Below are 17,770 nucleotides of genomic sequence, written 5' to 3' on the forward strand. Positions count from 1 at the left end.
GCTGGCGGGGCCCTAACTTGCTTTCTTTAGCTGATATCAATTTTTTAAAACAACGTTATTGTCGTATAATTTGTATGCCGTAAAATTCACCAGTTTTAAGGGTACAACTCAATGATTTTTAGTAAATTTACTGAGCTATGCAACATCTAGTTTTAGAACATTTCCATCAGCCCAGTAAGATCCCTCATGCTGGTTAGAATCACTCCGCATTCCCCCCGCCAGCCCCAGGCAACCACTAATCTGCTCTCTGTCTCTAAACATGTGCCTTTTCTAGACATTCTATATAAATGGAGCATATAATATGTGGAGTGTTTCTGTGTCTGGTTTCTTTCATTTACCATAATGTTTTGATGATCATCTACATTGTAGCACGTATCCATAATTCATTTCTTTTTAATTCCCAAGAGTATTCCATGGCATACAGTCTGTTTCCATGGCATAGATATATTAGAGTCTGTTTACCTATCTGCTAGTCAATGGACACTTAAGTTGTTTCCACCTTTTGGCTATTATAAATAATGCTGCTATGAACATCTGTATGCAAGTCTTTGTGTGGACATATATCTTAATTTCTCTTGGGAAGATTCCTAGGGGTAGAATTGCTGGGTCATATGGTAAATTTATGTTTCACTATTTAAGAAACTGCTACACTGCTTTGCAAAGTAGTACCCATGTCTTGACCTGACTGGTAGTTACATAGGGTCTCACTTTATAAATTATGAGTTACATTATATATTTATGAACTTTCTGGATTTTGTTATATTTTTCAGTTTAAAAGAGTTAAAAAAAAAAAAATAAGCTGCGATGGGGTGGTGAATGAAGTCCAGAGAAAGTTTTCTTTAAGGGGTGGGACTTGGGGATGCTGCTCTGGGGTTGGATGGAGCACTGGAGGAGGAGCAACTAGGGAGGCAAATCCTACTTGAACCTCACAGTAGGGGTGCCAGGGCCCATCAGGCTCAGCACTTGGGCAGGTGTATGCAAAAGCACGTGCCAAGATATGCAAATAAGTTGAGTCTCCCCAGGGTTTCCTCACAGGGTCGGGGGGGGGGGGGGGGGGGCAGGGTCCACCTCCAGTGGTTCTTTTTTTTTTTTGGCTTCGCTGCAAGCCTTGTGGGATCTTAGTCCCCTGACCAGGGATTGAGCCCGGGACCACGGCAGTGAAAGCGCTTAGTCCTAACCACTGGACCACCAGGGAACTCCCCCAGTGGTTCTGACCTTGATGGCGGTCAGGCCCCAGGGCTTCAGGGTGCTGGGCTTAGGACCTCATGACCTCGCTTTTTTGGGAAGGCGGGAGGGAGGTTGCAGGCCTGCAGGGGGAGTATCACCTGCTAATCCCTGTCCTGCTGAGGCCACCACTCTCCCTGATCCCCTTATGCTGACCCTGGATCCTGGCAGCCACTAATCTCCACCTCTGGAGACTCAAGGACTGGCAGGCAGGGCATTGCCCTCTTCCCTGAGGCTTGTAAGGAGGGGAGTAAGTGTCCGTGAGCCCTGCCAGCTCACAGACACTCCTCCTGGCAGGGCCCGGGGCCCTTGCCTAACACAGATGGGAGATTTGAGGCCCAGAGAGAGACAGTAAGTAGTCTAGGGTCACACAGCCTGCCCTGGCCAGCGCTGGCCAGCCCTGGCCAGCCCTGGCATGGCCACCCCCAGGGAGACCCAGCTCCTTGTCTGATTTCCCCAACATGCCCAGCCTGTGTGAGGCCTGGGAGACAGCATCCTTCAAGAAGGCTGAAAGAGGGGGCCAGGGCAAGGACCCCTGGCAGCAGGCTCTTCTCCTCGGAGCCTCCGGTTGTCATGGTTGCCGAGGAGACGGTGCCCTCACAATCAGGCTGCAATGGGCATTGTCTCCGCAGAATGTCCCTTTATTCTCCTACTGCCTCATAAGGCACTGGGGCTCGGCCCATCTCCCTGCCTCTTTTCCCCATTGAGCAGTCGGAAGAGCGGAAAATCCCCGTAAGCCTGTGCACCTGGGGCCCGTGGCCTGCAGGTGAGGTACCACTGTGGTGGATCAGGAGCAGGGAGTCCTCCCTCCCCTCTACCCTCACTTCCCCACTTCCCTGTCCCTTCCCAAGAAGGCCCAGCCTTCGAGGCGGCTTCCCCATCTGGTCGCCATGCCCTCTCCGTGCTCCTCCATGGCCCAAGGTCCTCTCTCCTCCTGCCCACCTCCCTACCGCCCACCTCCATCTCTCACCTCCAACTGGGGTCAGGAAGAAAGCAACGGGACTCAACAAATTCTCACTAAAGTTTAAATGACTCAAAGGCTCTGGGAATATCCACTTTTTAAAACGAAGCACTGGGGAACCAGCCATATTCTTTCTAGTTCATGTCTATCACGTCTCTCCCCTTATTTAAAACCTTTCTATGTCTCCCTGTAGAATGTTGAGTAAATGCCAGATACCTTAGCTAAGGCCAGAAGTCCATAATTAATTACCCAGAGGCAGACTGAGCTCAATTGTGAATCCACTTGCTGCTGCTGCCGCTTCCTGCTCATTATTGAAGAACAGACACAAATGGCATCTCTTTTAGACCATTCGCTGAATGCCTCAGCCTCCCCAGACACACACCCCCTGTACTGCCCTCTGCCAGGGCCCTTAGCACATCCTCTGTGTGTGTGTGTATTTGAGCGTCCCTGACCCCACCATAGCTCCTGGCACACAGTAGGTGGTCAGTACCTGTTGGACGAGTAGACAAACCGGCACTGGCCAAGGTTGTGTTCCCACACAGAAGGGTGTCTGGTTGGGGTGTCTCTGCCCCCCCAGCCATGGCCCGCATCATCAACCTGGTGCCCTGGGAGGATGGCTCCACCCACGTGTACGCACCCCCGGCCGTCCTGCTGCCCGTGGCGCGGCGGCGCAACAAGCTGGCCGGCGTGAAGCAGCAGCTCTACCACCCAGCCCTGCCCAGCCTGCGCCGCATGGACATGGACTCCGTCAGGGCCTGCCTTTCCGATGAGCACTGCCAGACCACCACCTACTGCCGCAAAGGTCAGGCCACCTGGCCACCACCGGCCCCTCTGGGCCTTCGGGGAAGGCGTGGGTGGTTTGGAGGAGAGAGATCTCGGAGGGAGAAACCATGAGTGGCAGGTGAAAGGGTTAAAGGGAGTCGTCCCCGCTCTGCTCCTCCCTGCCTGGGTATCCTCCAGGTCTGAGCCTCTGTTTCCTTATCAGTAAAATGGGGACGCTAACAGTGCCGGCCTGTCAGGGCTATTTTGAGATTAAAATGAGATAAGGCATGAAGAGCACTTGGAGTAGTGCCTGGCACATAATATGTGCTCAACAATAATGTTGTTATCATTATTAATGGAGAGGGAACTGTGCAGAGGTCAGCAGTTGCAGGAGGAGGAGGAATAATAATAACAATAATAACAACTTCTGCTCAATCATCTCTCCCTTTGAAAAAGGAAGAGAAAGACACCTGTCATGAAAGAGAGGTGGACATGGGAGCCTTTGGGGTAAAGGGCCACACGGGGCTAAGGAAGAACTCTTCATCGATTGAGAAGCTTGGGTATGGAGATAGGGGTGCCACACAGACACCCACACTCATTCATTCCAGCACATTTATTCATTGCCTGCTTTGTGCCTGACACTGTGCCTGGAGCAAAGGCACTCCAGCTAGCGGGGACAGCACATGCAGAGGCCTGGAGGGGAAAAGCTGCATGAGGTGTTGGTGAACTTGAGGGGTGTGGTTGGGTGGGAGGATAAGGAGTGCGGGGGCAGCAGGAGCTGTGGCTGGGGATGAGGACACAGCTCGGGGAGGGCTAAGCTCAGGGGTCTGGACTTCCTGGGGAGGTAGATAAGAACCTCTGAAGACTTTAAGAAGGAAAGAGGTCCGAGCATTGGGGCCGTGGGGAGTGGGTGACCCAGAGAGACTAGAAGTGGATGATGGGGGGGGAGGGTGAGTGATTAGGACACTGGGAGGGACCACAGTCTTCAGGAAGTAGTGATAGTGTCTGGCCACAGGGGAGGGATTTGGAAGGTATTTAGGAGATAAAGTAACACGATTTGGTACCAGTGTGGGTAGAGGGGCAAGAGTGAGGAGTCCAGGGTGATACCCAGGTTCAGACCCAGGTGACAGGTGGAGTGAGGGTGTCAGAGACTATAGGGAGATCTCCAGAGGTCCCACAGAGACCCCTACAGGGCCACGATGGGAAACACAAATACGGGAAGTGGGTGGGAACGCAGTGGGGGGAAGGGGTGAAAGGTGAGGTGGAGTCCCCACACCCCCCCCTCCGAAGGGGAGCAGCTATGGGGTCCTGCTGATACTGTGTGGGAAAGGTCAGCACAGTTCTACCAATTCCCTGGCTTCCAGGAGAGGCCAGGGATCTAGATTTTTAGGGAGAGCTCTTGAGTATTGCAAGTATGTTTTTAATAAAAGCAATGGAGTCATAGTTTCAAAATTCAAAATGCTGTAACAATGTACATTTTAAAAATTCTCACTCCTCCCCCTGCCATCCCCACTTACAGGTAACCACTCTGAGCTCCTGCTGAATCCTTCCATTGTTTGCTACTGTAAATACAAACCTATTATTTTCCTCCCCAACTTTTTTTGTTAGGAACATATTCAAACATAGAGGAAGGTTGAAAGACTAATACTATGAACATTCATTACCTTCCACCTGCTTCAATTAATGTTTTGACATATTGTTTTCATTCTCTCTCTCTCTCACAAACATACACACACACACACACACACACACACACACTTTAGCAAGCAGTTCCCAATGATAGAAACAACCTCAATACCATTATCACGTCTAGGAAAGTTAAAAATAATTCCCTAACAGCTAATATTCAGTCCGTATTAAAACGTCCCCAATTATCCCCAAAGATGTCCTTTATAGCTGTCAAAAAAATTTTGGAACCAGGGTTCAATCTAGGATTGTGCCTTGTAATTTGTTGTCATGTCTCTTGTGTCTTAGTCTAAAACAGTCTACCCACTTTCCATTTTTCCCTCATAATATTGACTTTTTAAAGAGTCCAAAACAGTTTTATTGTAGACGAGTCCTACATTGTGAATTTGAGTGATTGTTTCCTTATGGTGCTGTTTACCTTGATAGTCTATTTTCTGTAAACTAGAAGATAGGTGTAGAAGCTTGATTGTAGAAGCTTTCACAGGTGTTGGATGCCATATTTGCCATGATGGCTCAGCAGGAGGCACATAATGTCATTATCCCACTATGCATGATGCTAAGTTTGATGACTTGGTTAGGTGATGACCTGAATGTATATTCTTCTCTGCCTCCAATCGTCTCAATTTTAGGCTTTAAAGCCATATAAAGGCATATACTCTTCTGTACCTTGGAAGGTTTTGAATCAAGAACTTCCTCTACTGATTTTTAATCAAGGCATAGTGAGGATGTATCATAGTTTATTTAACCAGTCATTTAATGACAGACACTTGAGTTATTTCCAATCATTTTCTATTACAAACTATGCTGAAATGGGTAAACTTTCTACCCACATCATTTCCCAGTTGTGCAACTGTAAAGTAGGATAAATTCCCAGAAGTGGGACTATAGGGTCAAAAGGTATGTGTATTTATAATTCTGATAGATAATGCCAATTTCTTTCCATAGGCTCAAATCAATTTATAACCCCTGCTGGCAATATATGGCAATGGCCCTGTTTCTGATAACTGCACTCATTTTTGGATTGTTTCCAATCTGATATGAAAAATTGGTATCAATGTAGTTTGAATATGCATGTATCTTATTATGAATGAAGCTGAGTGTCTTTTCATAGTTTAGGGACCATTTGCATTTCTTGTGTTTGTGTGAGAACTACCTATGCAGACTGTTGACCCATTTTTCTTTTTTTCTCTTTTTCTTCTATTTTGTTTTATTTTATTTTATTTTGTCTTGATTTATAGGAATTCTTTCAATATTACGGAAATTTCACCTCATCTACAAAATAAGTGGAAATATTCTTTTCCCATTTGTCTTTTGACTTTCCTTGTGTTTCCTTATGTTGCCATGCAGAAGTTTATTTCTATGTAGTCCAAGTTATCAACATTTTCTTTAGGCTACCTGATTTTGAATTAGAGTTGGTAAGGCCTCCCCCACCCCAAGGTTATAAAGAAATTTATCCATGTTTTCTTCTAGTACATCTATGGTTTCATTATTTTACATTGAAATTTTTTATCTATTTGGAGTTTGTTCTGTTGAATGGGGTGTGTTAAGTAAGAATCCACTTGATCTTAGATTTTTTTAAAGTTGTCAAGTATTTCAAAAACCTTTTAAAGCAGTGTGGACCAAACCTCTCCTGTGTGGGCCTGTGACCACTGGTGGACTCCTCCCTTTCTCTTTCTCCTTCAGATGACTTTGACAATGCCTACTTCACACTCCTCGGTGTCCCCAACAAACGCCTGCAGTGCTTGGTGAGTGTCCTTTGCCCCTGGCCCTGGGTTTGCTCTGGGGACCTGAAGGTCCTGCGTGCACCTAGCCCCAAGCACCTCGAGTGCTGGGCTCTACTCCGTGCACTTCCTCAGCTACCAGCTTGGGACCCTAGCCACTTTGCATCTCCTTCAGGGGCTTCAGAGCCCCCTGGGTCAGATGGTTCAAGTGCCCCGCGCGCCCTGACTCCCTTCATCCTGGCAGGACATCACGGCGACTGGCCAGAGGCTCCAAAATAGGTGCCGCGAGGGAAAGCTGGAGCCCATCGCACCGGGCATCAACAGGGTCGACTGGCCCAACTTCACGCGCGCCATCGAGGACTGGTCCCGCTTCGTGTCCTCTGCCGGCGAATTCAAGCTGCCCTGCCCGAGCAGGAAGGGTCAGTCTACCGGCGGGGAGGATGCCTTACTGTGGGAGAGACAACTGGGCCGCTGGGTCCCTGGAGCCGGGACCCCGAGCGCTGACCGCGGGCGGGGGGCTTCGGGGGTGGGCTCTGACAAAGACAGGTCTAGGAGATAGGAGCAGCTGGGGCACTCAGAGCGGGCTGGACCCAGACAGATTGAGGTTCACGGAGACAGGGCTTGTCCTGGGGAGGGGGCGGGGCCAGGCCCGAGCCAGTGGGAGCCAGTGAGGCGGAGGTTGGAGGGCAGGGTTGGTTCTGGGACTGCCGGAGCTTAGTCCGGAGGGGGGACTGGTTCTAGGAGCAGGCGTGGGCGTGGCTTGATCTAGGGGCGGGGCTCAGTTAAGAGTAGGGGCGGGGCTTGCTCTGGGCTGGCGGGGGGCCAGAGATGGGCGCTCTCTCCGCAGTCGAGAGTTTCAGCGGCTACGCGGTGCGGTACTTGAAGCCGCAGGTGACCCAGAACTGGCGGGTAGGTAGGCGCGCTGCTCCGTCCCTGGCGGGGCGGGGGTGGGAGAGAAGCGGCTAACACGGGGGTCGGGGAGGGGGAGAAGAGACCGAGAGTAAGGTCTCCCAGTGCCCAGGGCCAATATCCCCGGCAGAGAGTGCTGTGCGGGGCCTCGGCGGGGGAGTCCGTGTCCCCTCTACTCAGTGGACACCCCCCCCAATTCCTCTGGCCCACCCCAGTTCTGTCTTAACCAGAATCCCAGCCTGGATCGCTATGGACAGAAACCCCTGCCTTTCGACTCCCTGTAAGTGACCCCACAGACCCCGGGACCCCATACCTGGCGGAAGGAGAGTGGGGTCTTGGCTGCTTTCACCACCGCATACCTAGTGGCCCTTGAAAATGTGAGACCTAGGAAGAATTGATTGGCTCCGAAACACCACAAGAAAATTGCAATTTTAAAACGACTAAATGGTTAATTCCTACCAAACGGAGCATCCTGTCATCCAGTCCCTAGCAACTCCACCTTTCAGAGTGGAGGAGTTAAGGTGGGGCGAAGGTGCAGTGTAATCTTGGTGGGATGGCGCCTGCTGACGTGTTTGTTCTCAGAGAGGGTCACCCTTCCTCACCTCGGCCTCACCCTCCTCTCTCTTTTGCAGGAATGCTTTCCGACGCTTCGGCTCTATCTACAGGTAGGGCTCCAACTGCAGTGGTGGGGGGGGAATGACCCCGCCCCCGCACCACATTTGGCCACGCCCCCCAGTCGGGCAGCTGGCGGGCCCTCATGAAGGAGGCGCCAGAGGATTGGTACCCTCCCGGATGATGTCAGGGGGGCGCGAAGGTCTTCCCCCTGGAGAGATCTTCGCCAGGCAAAAGTGCAGCCCACTGGGAGGTGGAGGCAGTAGAGTGCCTTTCCCTCTCGATTTGGCCCAGAGGAGACCAAAAGGCAAAGACGGGGGTTAGGGGGATTAGGGGGGGCGGGGTTATCTAGGAGAAGAGCAGGGACTGGAAGAGTAAACAGACATATAAGAAATATAATGGAAGGAGCCAAGAATCTGCCTTCCAGGAAGCAGGTGAAGTGGTAAGGGCTGGGACAAGTGCTCCCAGGAGAAGAATGCAAGATATTCAAGCACCTTCATAATTTGGCCATCTCCTACCTCTCCAGCCCCATTCCCTACACTTTAGCAGTACCAGACTCCTGGGTGCAACCCAAACCAAGCAACCAAGCACTCCATATCTTTGCTTGTGCTGTTTCAGCACCTAGATGATCTTTCTACCTCTGCCTGGAAAACTCCTCCTTACACTTTAAAACCCAGCCCAGATGTCCCATCCTCCTTGAAGTCTTCTCTGACCTTCTGCCCTTCCCCTCCAGCTCAAACCCTCCTCCAGTTGGTCTCCGCATGTGCATCCCTCTCCATCTTAGAGCACACAGGCTATTGCATTATAATTATTGATGAAAGTTTGCCTTCTCTCACCCGCCCTGTGCACACACAAGGGAAAGCTTTTTTTTTTTACTACCATATAATGCCTGCCAGAGTAGGCTCACTAAATGATTGAAAAGTGAGTAAAGCTCACGGGAGAGAAAGATGAGGCAAACCGGAAGTGGGGCTTGAAAGTCAAACAGACCAGCCAAAAATATATTAAAGGAAATAGGGAGCCATTGAAGGCTCTTGAGCCATAGAGAGACAGGACAGAAGCTGTGTTTTCAGAGCCTTGAGGGCAGGAAGGTGGGTTTGGTGGGGAAGGCCTAGAGAAGGACAGCCTGATTTTTCCCCAGGACATCCTAGAGGCCCCCACCTCACCTGTTTCTTTCCACAGTCGTGTTAACTACCTGACACCCTGGCGTTAATCTGTGAAAAGGAGGCCGATCCCCAGGCTGCCGAACCATGCTACCTCAGGTTCCCCAGCAGGACAGAGGGTGTATGGCGGCAGCACCCATCTCCCTAAGAGTTTAGCCTGACTGGAAATAAACCTTATGCTCCATAAGGAGGCACCACACCCATGTGTGTGTGTGTGTGTGTGTGTGTGTGTGTGTGTGTGTGGTGCAGGGGCTGGGGGAGGATCAGGACCTCAGGACCTCAGGATGTCTTACCCTTACCTGCCTCCTGCCAACTCCTGGAGGACTGGTGGTGGTGGGGGGAGTTGGGAAAGATGTCTGGTGACCCCAGGTAGAGAATCAGGGTCTGGGCCCCAGGGCCCAGCCAGGGATGAGGTATAGAGGCAGGCCTGCCTGAGAATTAGGTTTTCTTTGTGCCCCCGTTCCCCTGCTCATAAGCCTACAACCAAGCCCCTTCCACCTCAGACTCTGAACTTGAGCCCTAAAGAGAAAAGAGGGGGCTCAAAAGGGATTTTAGACCCCTCTCTCAGAAGCCCTTGCCATCCCAGCGTGTGCTGGGGGCCTCCCTGGGCCCAGGGTTCCCCTGAAGAAGTGGAATCAGGCCCTGGAGGGTTGGCCTATGGTCTCTATTCCCTGTGAAGCAGCTGAGTGTGGAAGTAAGATGAGGTGCCCAAGCCCACTCAGAGAAGAAAGTTTCCTCTCCCCAAAGCACCGCCAATGAACATATCATGTAAGCAAAAAGTTATCTGCTCTATCCACAAAGCTTCAGGACTAGCCCTCATCTGCCTACCAACCTACAGAAAGGAGGCCTGATGTGCTGGGGACAGCCGTGGGGCTCCTGGGCCAGGTCCAGAATAACCCTGCTCAAAGTTTTGGGCTAAAGAAGAGTGTCTCGGCGTGGCTGGGTGTTAGAGCAGCCAGCATCAGCACTTAGCTCCAGGACCTTCCAAATACCATCCCACCCGTGGCCAGTCTGCAAGGACAGACCCAGATCAGGGTAAATAGCCGCCAAGCTCAAGAACTGTTTGAACAGGACTTCTGGTGCTAGGATCTGAGGCCTCAGGGATCCATGAACCTTCTGAAATCATGTCCAAAACCATGGGTCCACCCACATGTGCATTTTCCATGGAAAGTCTCCTTGTTTTCATCTGATTCTTAGGAGAGTCAGTGCCCACAAAGGTTAGGAAACCCTGACTTACATCCTCCTCATCCCCTTCCACTAATATTTACTGAGCACCTAGTGGATGCAAGCCTGGTCTCAGGTGGAAGGAGTTTAAAACAATAATACCAGCCCCTCACCTCTGGACCCTGTGTTATACTGTTTAGAACACATCATCTCCTCCAGGCCTCATACTCCATAAGTACCCAGGAGAGTGAGCAGAACCAAAGCTACTCTATTTCACAGATGGGAAAACTGAGGCCCAGATCAGGGAAAGGCTCCAGCCAAAACCAGAACCCAGGACTCGAAGTCAGTCCCAGCACTTGTCACAGTACTCACATACAGTTTGTGCTCAATATTCGTAGAATAAGTTATTTCCCAGAATGGGGGTCTTTTGTTCAACCTTGGGTAATAAACAAGGAAATGAGTTGTTTTGCTGTCTGATATGCAGACAGAGCCTGCCCTACAAATTCGAGGCTGATTTTAATTTCTTTTGGGGGTGGTGTTGGAGATCATCACCCTTATACCGAGGTGAGGGAGGGAGTCTGTCCTCTGTCCTGAAGTATGGAGCTCTGCTGACAACAGGGCAGGAGACAGGAGCATGCGGAGGAGGGGATGGGAAGTGGTAAGTAGATCAGAGCCCTTTCCTCCTTGGGGGCCTGTCAAGGAGGTATCCAGCTTCCTGCCATTTCATGCAGGAAGAAGCACTTTCCTCCAAGCCCAGGGGCAGTCCACCTGGATTGAACTTTGGGAAGCCATTGGCGAAGGCCCCTGAGGTATGAGAGCCACATTCTTCAGCCCTGAGTGTCCCCTCCAACATGACAGCTCAGAGAGAAATAGATTTGCCCGAGGCTCATAGCGGAGATGCTGGAGTCCTGGCCTGTGTGAGACTGGGGGCAGTCAGGGAGCTCCAGAGAGCGTGCTGAGATACCAGAGGGAATCAAGTGCCTGTGTGTCTTCTCGTGGCCCTGCTTCCTTGACACTGAATGACTGGACAAGTCCCTCTGGGAATTTGGCCCAGCAGACATTCAAGGCCTTGCCAGACCCCATGCTGGGTGCTGGGACACAGATCAGAAGACTTGCCTGCCTTAGAGGTACTTCTAGTCCAGTAGGAGAGAGGTAAACCCAGCTGATTCAAACCTGAAAGCAGAAGGCGAGAATGTGAGCACACCTAGACCATGTTCCTCAAGCCTAGGAATTTGATTAGGTCCTTCCTCACCAGTTGTACATGGAATCCTAATTTCGTAGATATAAAAATATGTGCCCAAGAATAAAGGAAATACAGAGTAGATGCGCATTAACAAGTCTGATTTAGTATGCACTTGCTATTTTTTACGTGCAAGGCAATGTATCAATATTAAGCACTTTGCAGTGCCCAGGAGGTGGGCAGTTTTAGACCCATTTTACAGATGATGAAATGAACTCAGAAAGGCTAAGTGACTGGCCCATGGTCACACAGCTGGTGGTTGGCAGAGCTGGGAATTGAAGCCAGCCTGCCTGACCCCCTGAGTCTGTGGCCACCATACTCTACTGCCTTCCTGCTATGAGAGAGATGCACGCCAAGAGTCGGGGGGAAACCAGTGGGGACATTCGACCTGAGCGTAGAGAGAGGAGAAGATGTTCCACCAGAAAGTTCTCTTGGAGTTACTGGCAGTGGCAGAATCTGCAGGTTGAAAATCCCAAGAGATGGAGAGAAGCCACCCAGCCTGGGCCACTGTCTCCCCGCCTGGAAGTTCCCTCAGCCTCAGGGGGCTCTTTGCTCCTCATAGAGAGATCACAGTAGAAATCCTCCCTGTGGCCATTGCCTTGGGGACAGCCCAGCCCCCATGGCCTCACCTCCAGGCCTTTCTGGCCTGATCCCAATCCAGTACCCAGGCCCTGGGCCTCCATGTGCTACCCCTACCCCCGACGGCATCACCAGTCTCCTTGCTGTTCCAAACACCCAGGCTCCTGTCTGCCTCCTAACCTTTAGTCAACGCCTTCCTCCCACCTGAAATGCTTTCCCCATCTCTTCCTATCCAAACCTCACCCTTTCTTCCAGGCAGACCTCTCTCAAATCCTCCCTTCTCCCCAATTCTTCCCCAAGACTATGAGGACAGGAACCGTAGCTGTTTCAGGGGGACTAACTCATAGCCTCTGGCCCACAGTAGGATCTTGGGAAATACTGCACTCGCCAGCCCCTCTTATCTCTCTAACAGGATCTGGGACTCAGGAATGGGGCCTGGGGCCTCCCAGAACCAACACACGGACGTGGACTAAATGAAACAACTACTACAAAGTAATAGTTGTGTTTATTACAAAGCAACACGCAAAACACATACCCTCACCCTGGGGCTGGCAACGGGGAGGATCAGGGATGGAGTAAGGGTCCTAGCTCAGGGAGAACGGGGTGAGGGCTGGGGAGGACTCTCACAGGTGATATTTTGTACTAAGTACCAGCAGCTTTGACATTTTTGACCCTACCTTTTGATACATGAAAACCTCAAAACTCTCTCATCTGAAGTTCTACCTTCATGCCCTGCCGCGCCAGCTCTGTGTCTGGCAAACAGCCGGTGCTCAGTGATGCTTATGGATGAACAAAGGCAGGAATGCAGACCCAGAGTGGGGATGGACACACACACATGGTGAGGAGGGAGACCCCACGGGCCCCAGCCCACCTCCGCCCCTCCCCTCAACCTCCTTTTCAGGGCCCTGAAGGAGGACTGGGCATTCCTGCCAGAATCTGCAAAAATCAACAGCGGCCAAGGCTTTTCCTGGAGGCATGACCTTCAAGGAACAAAGAAAGCACCGTCTTGAGGATGGGATGCGGAGCTTATCACAGGCGAGCCTGGCCCAGGCGCAGAGGCCTTGGGCAAATTTCCAAGGCCCGAGCAGTCCACGGTCCTGTCTGGGGCCTGCTCTGGAGGAGGGATGAGGTTGGGGACTGGGAAGTCAGGTGGAGGCTCCCTATGGAGCTGCCTCTGCACAGATGGCAGGACAGAAAACGGAGGCTCCAGTCCCTCAAGGAGCTGAAAGTAGGCCAGAGGGCTGGCTGCCCCCTCTGCCTGCTGGTGAAGAGCTTTCCTGCTCCCATGGCCAGCCCTGGTGCCAGCACCAGTCCCGGCCATTGTTCCTGGCTTCCTGGCCCGCAAAGAGTGGGTTGGAGCCAGAGCCCCAGGCTTCAGTGGCTGCAGCTGGAGGTCTGTGGGTTCAGAGCCCAGGCGGTCCCACCCCGCCGCCTATCCCCCCACCTAGCCAGACCCCACAACGCCAGGCCTCTCTCATCACTAAGCGTACGGCTTTGGGAAGCCCCTGGACTTCTCAAGGATCAGCACAAAACACATCCTCAGGTCTGCCCTGCCCATCTCATGGAGGTGGTATGAGGCTCAGACCAGCTGGTGGATGGGAAAGGTCTTGTGTAGCAGGGTGGGCGTGGGAGAGCCCTGACGCTCAGGTAGGAGAGCTAGGCTGGCTCCCTTCTGCCTCTGACCTCCCAGTGCTCTGCTTTCCTGAGTGGCCACTACGTGGCAAACACTCCACACAGGTCATTTCACGGGACCCTCACCCTAAGCCCAGAAGAGAGCATTAATGGCTCCATTTCACAGATGAGGAAAATGAGGCCCAGAGAGATCCAAAAACCTTCCCAAAGCTTTGGTGCTGATGAGTGGCAGAGGCGGGACTCCAGCCAGGCCTGACTGTGGTGCTCTTAACTGCGACAGCACAGCACTGCCACGGTGGTTCACGAGCGCAGGCTCCACCCCTGGAGAGCAGGGTCCTCTCCCACTGCCCCCCTGGGGGGCCGAGCACAGAGCCAGCCACACAGTGGGAGTCTGACAGAGCCGTCAAGATGATGGGTTCCCTAGGAAAGTTGTCTTTGGTGGCCCAGCTTGCCCTGGCAATGACTTCAAGGACCCAGGAGAAGGGACCCCCACCCCACCCAGCAGTGCCTCTTTCCCCAGGAAGGGGAAATTATTAAGTCCAGAGTGTGAATTTATGTCAGCCTCTCGCTCTCGCTCCTCTGGCCCTCATCCACATGTCACCCCTCACCCCAAGGTACCACCCTCTTCCCATCCTGTCAGTGGTTGGGGCAAAGGGGGTGACTACCCGGAGATTAAAGATGATAGTGCTAGTTTGTACCCCAGCCACAGCACCTGAAGTTCCCCCATGAAAATTCCATGCTCTAAGAGATGGAGCCTCACATCAGCTATGGGACACAGGAAGCGGTGGGGTTCCCGGGCAGGTAGGTGGGAGAGGTACCTGTGTGTGTGGCTGGGTACAGTGTGTAGCTGCTTAAGCCAGTTTGTGCTGTTTCTGTCACTTACAATCAAGAGAGACCAGAATGAGACAGGTGGGGAGCAGACTGGAGGCCGAGAGAGGCAGGAAGGGGAATAGGGGCCACGGGTTGATCCGGTTACCTTCCCAGAATCAGAGCGACAGGTCTCTAAGGACCCTTAGAGATCAGAGGTCAAGAACTCTGCTTCAGATGGAATCAAGGCCCCAAGAGGAACAGAGCCTGCCTGGGATCACTTATCAAAGGTCTAAGACCTGAGCCTGAACACGCAGGCCCCCAGGCTAGGGCTCCATTCACGGCCCTGGTTTTGGTCCAGGTGGGAGCCCCACTGCTTTGTGAGGGGAGGCAAGGTGGGGACAAAGGAAGAAAAAGTCATTGCACCCTCCACGTGAGCCCATCCAGGGCTCCTCTGGCCCCTGGCACACGCAGAACACCACCTGTTCAGGAAGAGCAACCTGAAGCTATAAGGCACCCAACACATGCCAGTGCTTTCCAGGAGTCTCTGCGAGGTGGGTGGGTTTTGCCTAAGGTCACTGAACTAGAAAGGAAGCCAGGATTCAAGCCGGGCACAGGGACAAGGGGCCCTGGGCGTCCTCGCTGAGAGGTGGACGCTTGCACACGGCTTCTCAAGGGCAGAGTCCTCCTGTGGCCACACGCAGAGGGAGTAAGAGGACCATGGGGTCCTGGTCACATCCGGGGTCCCCCCTGGCCTCTCCACTAAGACTTCTGCAGCCAGTTTTGAGCTCCCTGCGGCGTGGGTAGCTCCTTGTCCTCTTTCTACCCTCACCTCCACCCCTACCTTCAGGGCAGGGGTCCCTCCTGACCACCCTCCACTGGCTCTCAGACCTGGGGGGAGTTGCTTCTACCTTCCTCTCCCCACCTCCACCCTTGCCTTTGAGAAACAGGAGGAGCTTGAGTTGCAGTTGGCCCACTGGGGGACAGGATAGGGGACAGAAGAGGGGTGCAGGAAGGCTGAGGTGGAGGCGGCTGGGTTGGACATGCAGAGGGATCACCATGCTACAGGGTGAGCAGGAGTGGGGTGAGAGCATGTGATCCTCGGGGGCGGCGCCTGTAGGCTGCTCCAGGCAGACCCTGATTTTCCACTGAGGCTAAGCAAGCTCTCCTGCTTACCAGGCCCAGTGCCCAGCTTCTGACCATCCACGAGCTGCCGGTCCCTCACAGATCAGCCCCCTTTACAGGGGCTGCAGTTAAACCCCAAGGATGTCAAGAGGTCACAGCCCAAGGATCCCAAGTGTCCTGCAGTTGGTACCGTCAGCATCGTCACAGCTTCCCCACCAGGGCAGCCATACGCGACTCCACTTAACTCTCACAAGAACCAAGCAAGGCAAGGGTTAACCTCCCCATTTTATAGATGAGGCAACTGAGTCCCAAAGAGGTTAAGTGACTTGCCCAAAGTCACACAACCAGAATGTTCAAAACATTCGAACCCAACCTTATGTCCCAATCCCAAGCCTGCCACCCTCGCCTGCACACCTCACTCCCTCTCCACGACCCAACATTCCCCTCTAAAGAATGACCAGAACAAACTGTGCTTTGGTCTGTGAAGGTCAATGTCTTTACTTCTAAAGCATACATTGGACTCACTATATATTAACATCAAAAGGGCTATCTAAAATGGAATCATTCTTTTTAAAAATCCAAATTCTCACATTTTTATATAAGATCCAAAATGACATGAAATTAAACTATACAATGTTATGAACAGTATAACAACTGCTTTTAGAAAGCAAAATGAAAGAAAAACATTAGCAGTTGGGACTGTTTTCAGCCTGGGTTCCATGTCTTTTGAGGCATTGTGACTAAAGCCAGCACCGAGGGGAAGGACCAGCCCCTCTCTGCGGGCACAGGAAGGGAACCTAGGCAGAGGAGGGGGATGAGGGCTTTTCAGACTTCTGAAGGTGAGAGTGGGACAAGACGGGTCTCCCTGCTTCTCTGGGATCTTGGGGTGGGCACTGATTAAAGTCTCCTTTTAAGACCCAGGGAAGGGGTCTGGGAGAGGGTGGGGCAGAGCTGGGTTCAAAAGAATCATTTTGATAGTAAAGGTCTTCTGGCCTTCCCGAGGAGAGTCCCGGCCATCAAGCAATACCAATCGACTCCATCTACCTACCGGTTTCCTTAACAACCCTCTTCCCCTGCCCACTCCTTATCCTGGACACCCTCAGCTCCATGAGCCCAGTGGGCAGCCAGAGACCTAGGGGGACCCTAGGAGGACCCAAAGGAGAACACTCTGGCCTTGGAAGTAGCTGAATGTTGTCTAGAGCATCTTGGTAGAGCAAGACCCCTGGAGTACAGGTCAGCAGCCAGACTGATGGGGGAGGGTGCCCATGGGCTGGGAGGGCACTGTGGGGTCAGAGGCGTTCCCATGGTCCTTTCACCTCCCCTACCCTGGGTACCCAGGCATGGTCTTGGCCCTGAAGCAGGGCTGGGGCGAGCTGATTAGGGCCACGCCCTTGAGGCTTTGGTTCACACAATTCAAAGGGGTGACACTTGTTCCCATCCACTGGGAAGATCACAGGCTTAGCCCTGCTTCCTCCCAGGCACCAGGTGATCTAACAGTCCCCCTCTTTCACATCAGTAGTTCTGTCGGGCTGAGAGCGCATTCCCCACCAGTGCTTGGAACCATGCCGCAAAGGTGGGAGGGGCACTTCCAAAACAGTGGGATTAGCCCTGGGTGCAAAGGCTGCCTTTCCTCCTTTCCCTGCGGACAGCACTGTCCCTGGCTGAGTGAGTCACAGGAGAACTTCTCTGCCTCCTCCCTCTGGCTGGGCCAATTGTCCTCCAAGCAGACTGAGCCCACAGGTGTGCAGCACCCCTGTATGTCTCGCCTGCCAGAAACCTGGAGGATGCATCGCCCCCCGCTGAAGCTGACAGAGAGGCCGGTGGCTCACAGTTTGCCCTCCTGGTTCCAGGACTACATCACGGAGCTGGCCTTCTCCCTCAAACAGCAACCTGAAGGGGGATGCCCTACACCCAGCCTACCTCTGGAGTCCAGCCCTTCTCCCAGGCGCTACCGTGACCCTCCTCTTTCCTAACCTATCCGATTTCTAATTAGGCTGAAAGGTCTGGGAAGGTTGGGCTAGCACCACCCCCTCGTTGGGGTGGAGAGAGGCCATTGGACTTCCAGCCTGGTTCCAGGCCCCCAGAGACAAGGGAGGCTGAGGTCTCTCAAGAGAGCGAATCCTGTAATGGGAAAGAGGTCTGTGGGGTCAGGACCAGCCACAGCAATCTGCCGCCCCCGCCCCCCCCA

General features: G+C 52.7%; 1 protein-coding gene across 1 annotated transcript; it reads left to right on the plus strand.

The window, feature by feature from the left end:
- Positions 1–1,740: 1,740 nt before the first annotated feature.
- Positions 1,741–17,731, plus strand: SPMIP8 (sperm microtubule inner protein 8). Its single transcript, XM_082439536.1, is given in 6 exon segments — positions 1,741–2,987; positions 6,317–6,378; positions 6,599–6,773; positions 7,202–7,263; positions 7,391–7,423; positions 7,425–17,731. Coding segments are annotated over 6 exon segments (678 nt in total). The 5' UTR covers positions 1,741–2,764; the 3' UTR covers positions 7,548–17,731.
- The last annotated feature ends 39 nt before the right edge of the window (positions 17,732–17,770 follow it).

The sequence above is a fragment of the Balaenoptera physalus genome (genome assembly GCF_965194825.1).
Source record: "Balaenoptera physalus genome assembly, chromosome: 19".
Classification (NCBI taxonomy): Eukaryota; Metazoa; Chordata; class Mammalia; order Artiodactyla; family Balaenopteridae; genus Balaenoptera; species Balaenoptera physalus.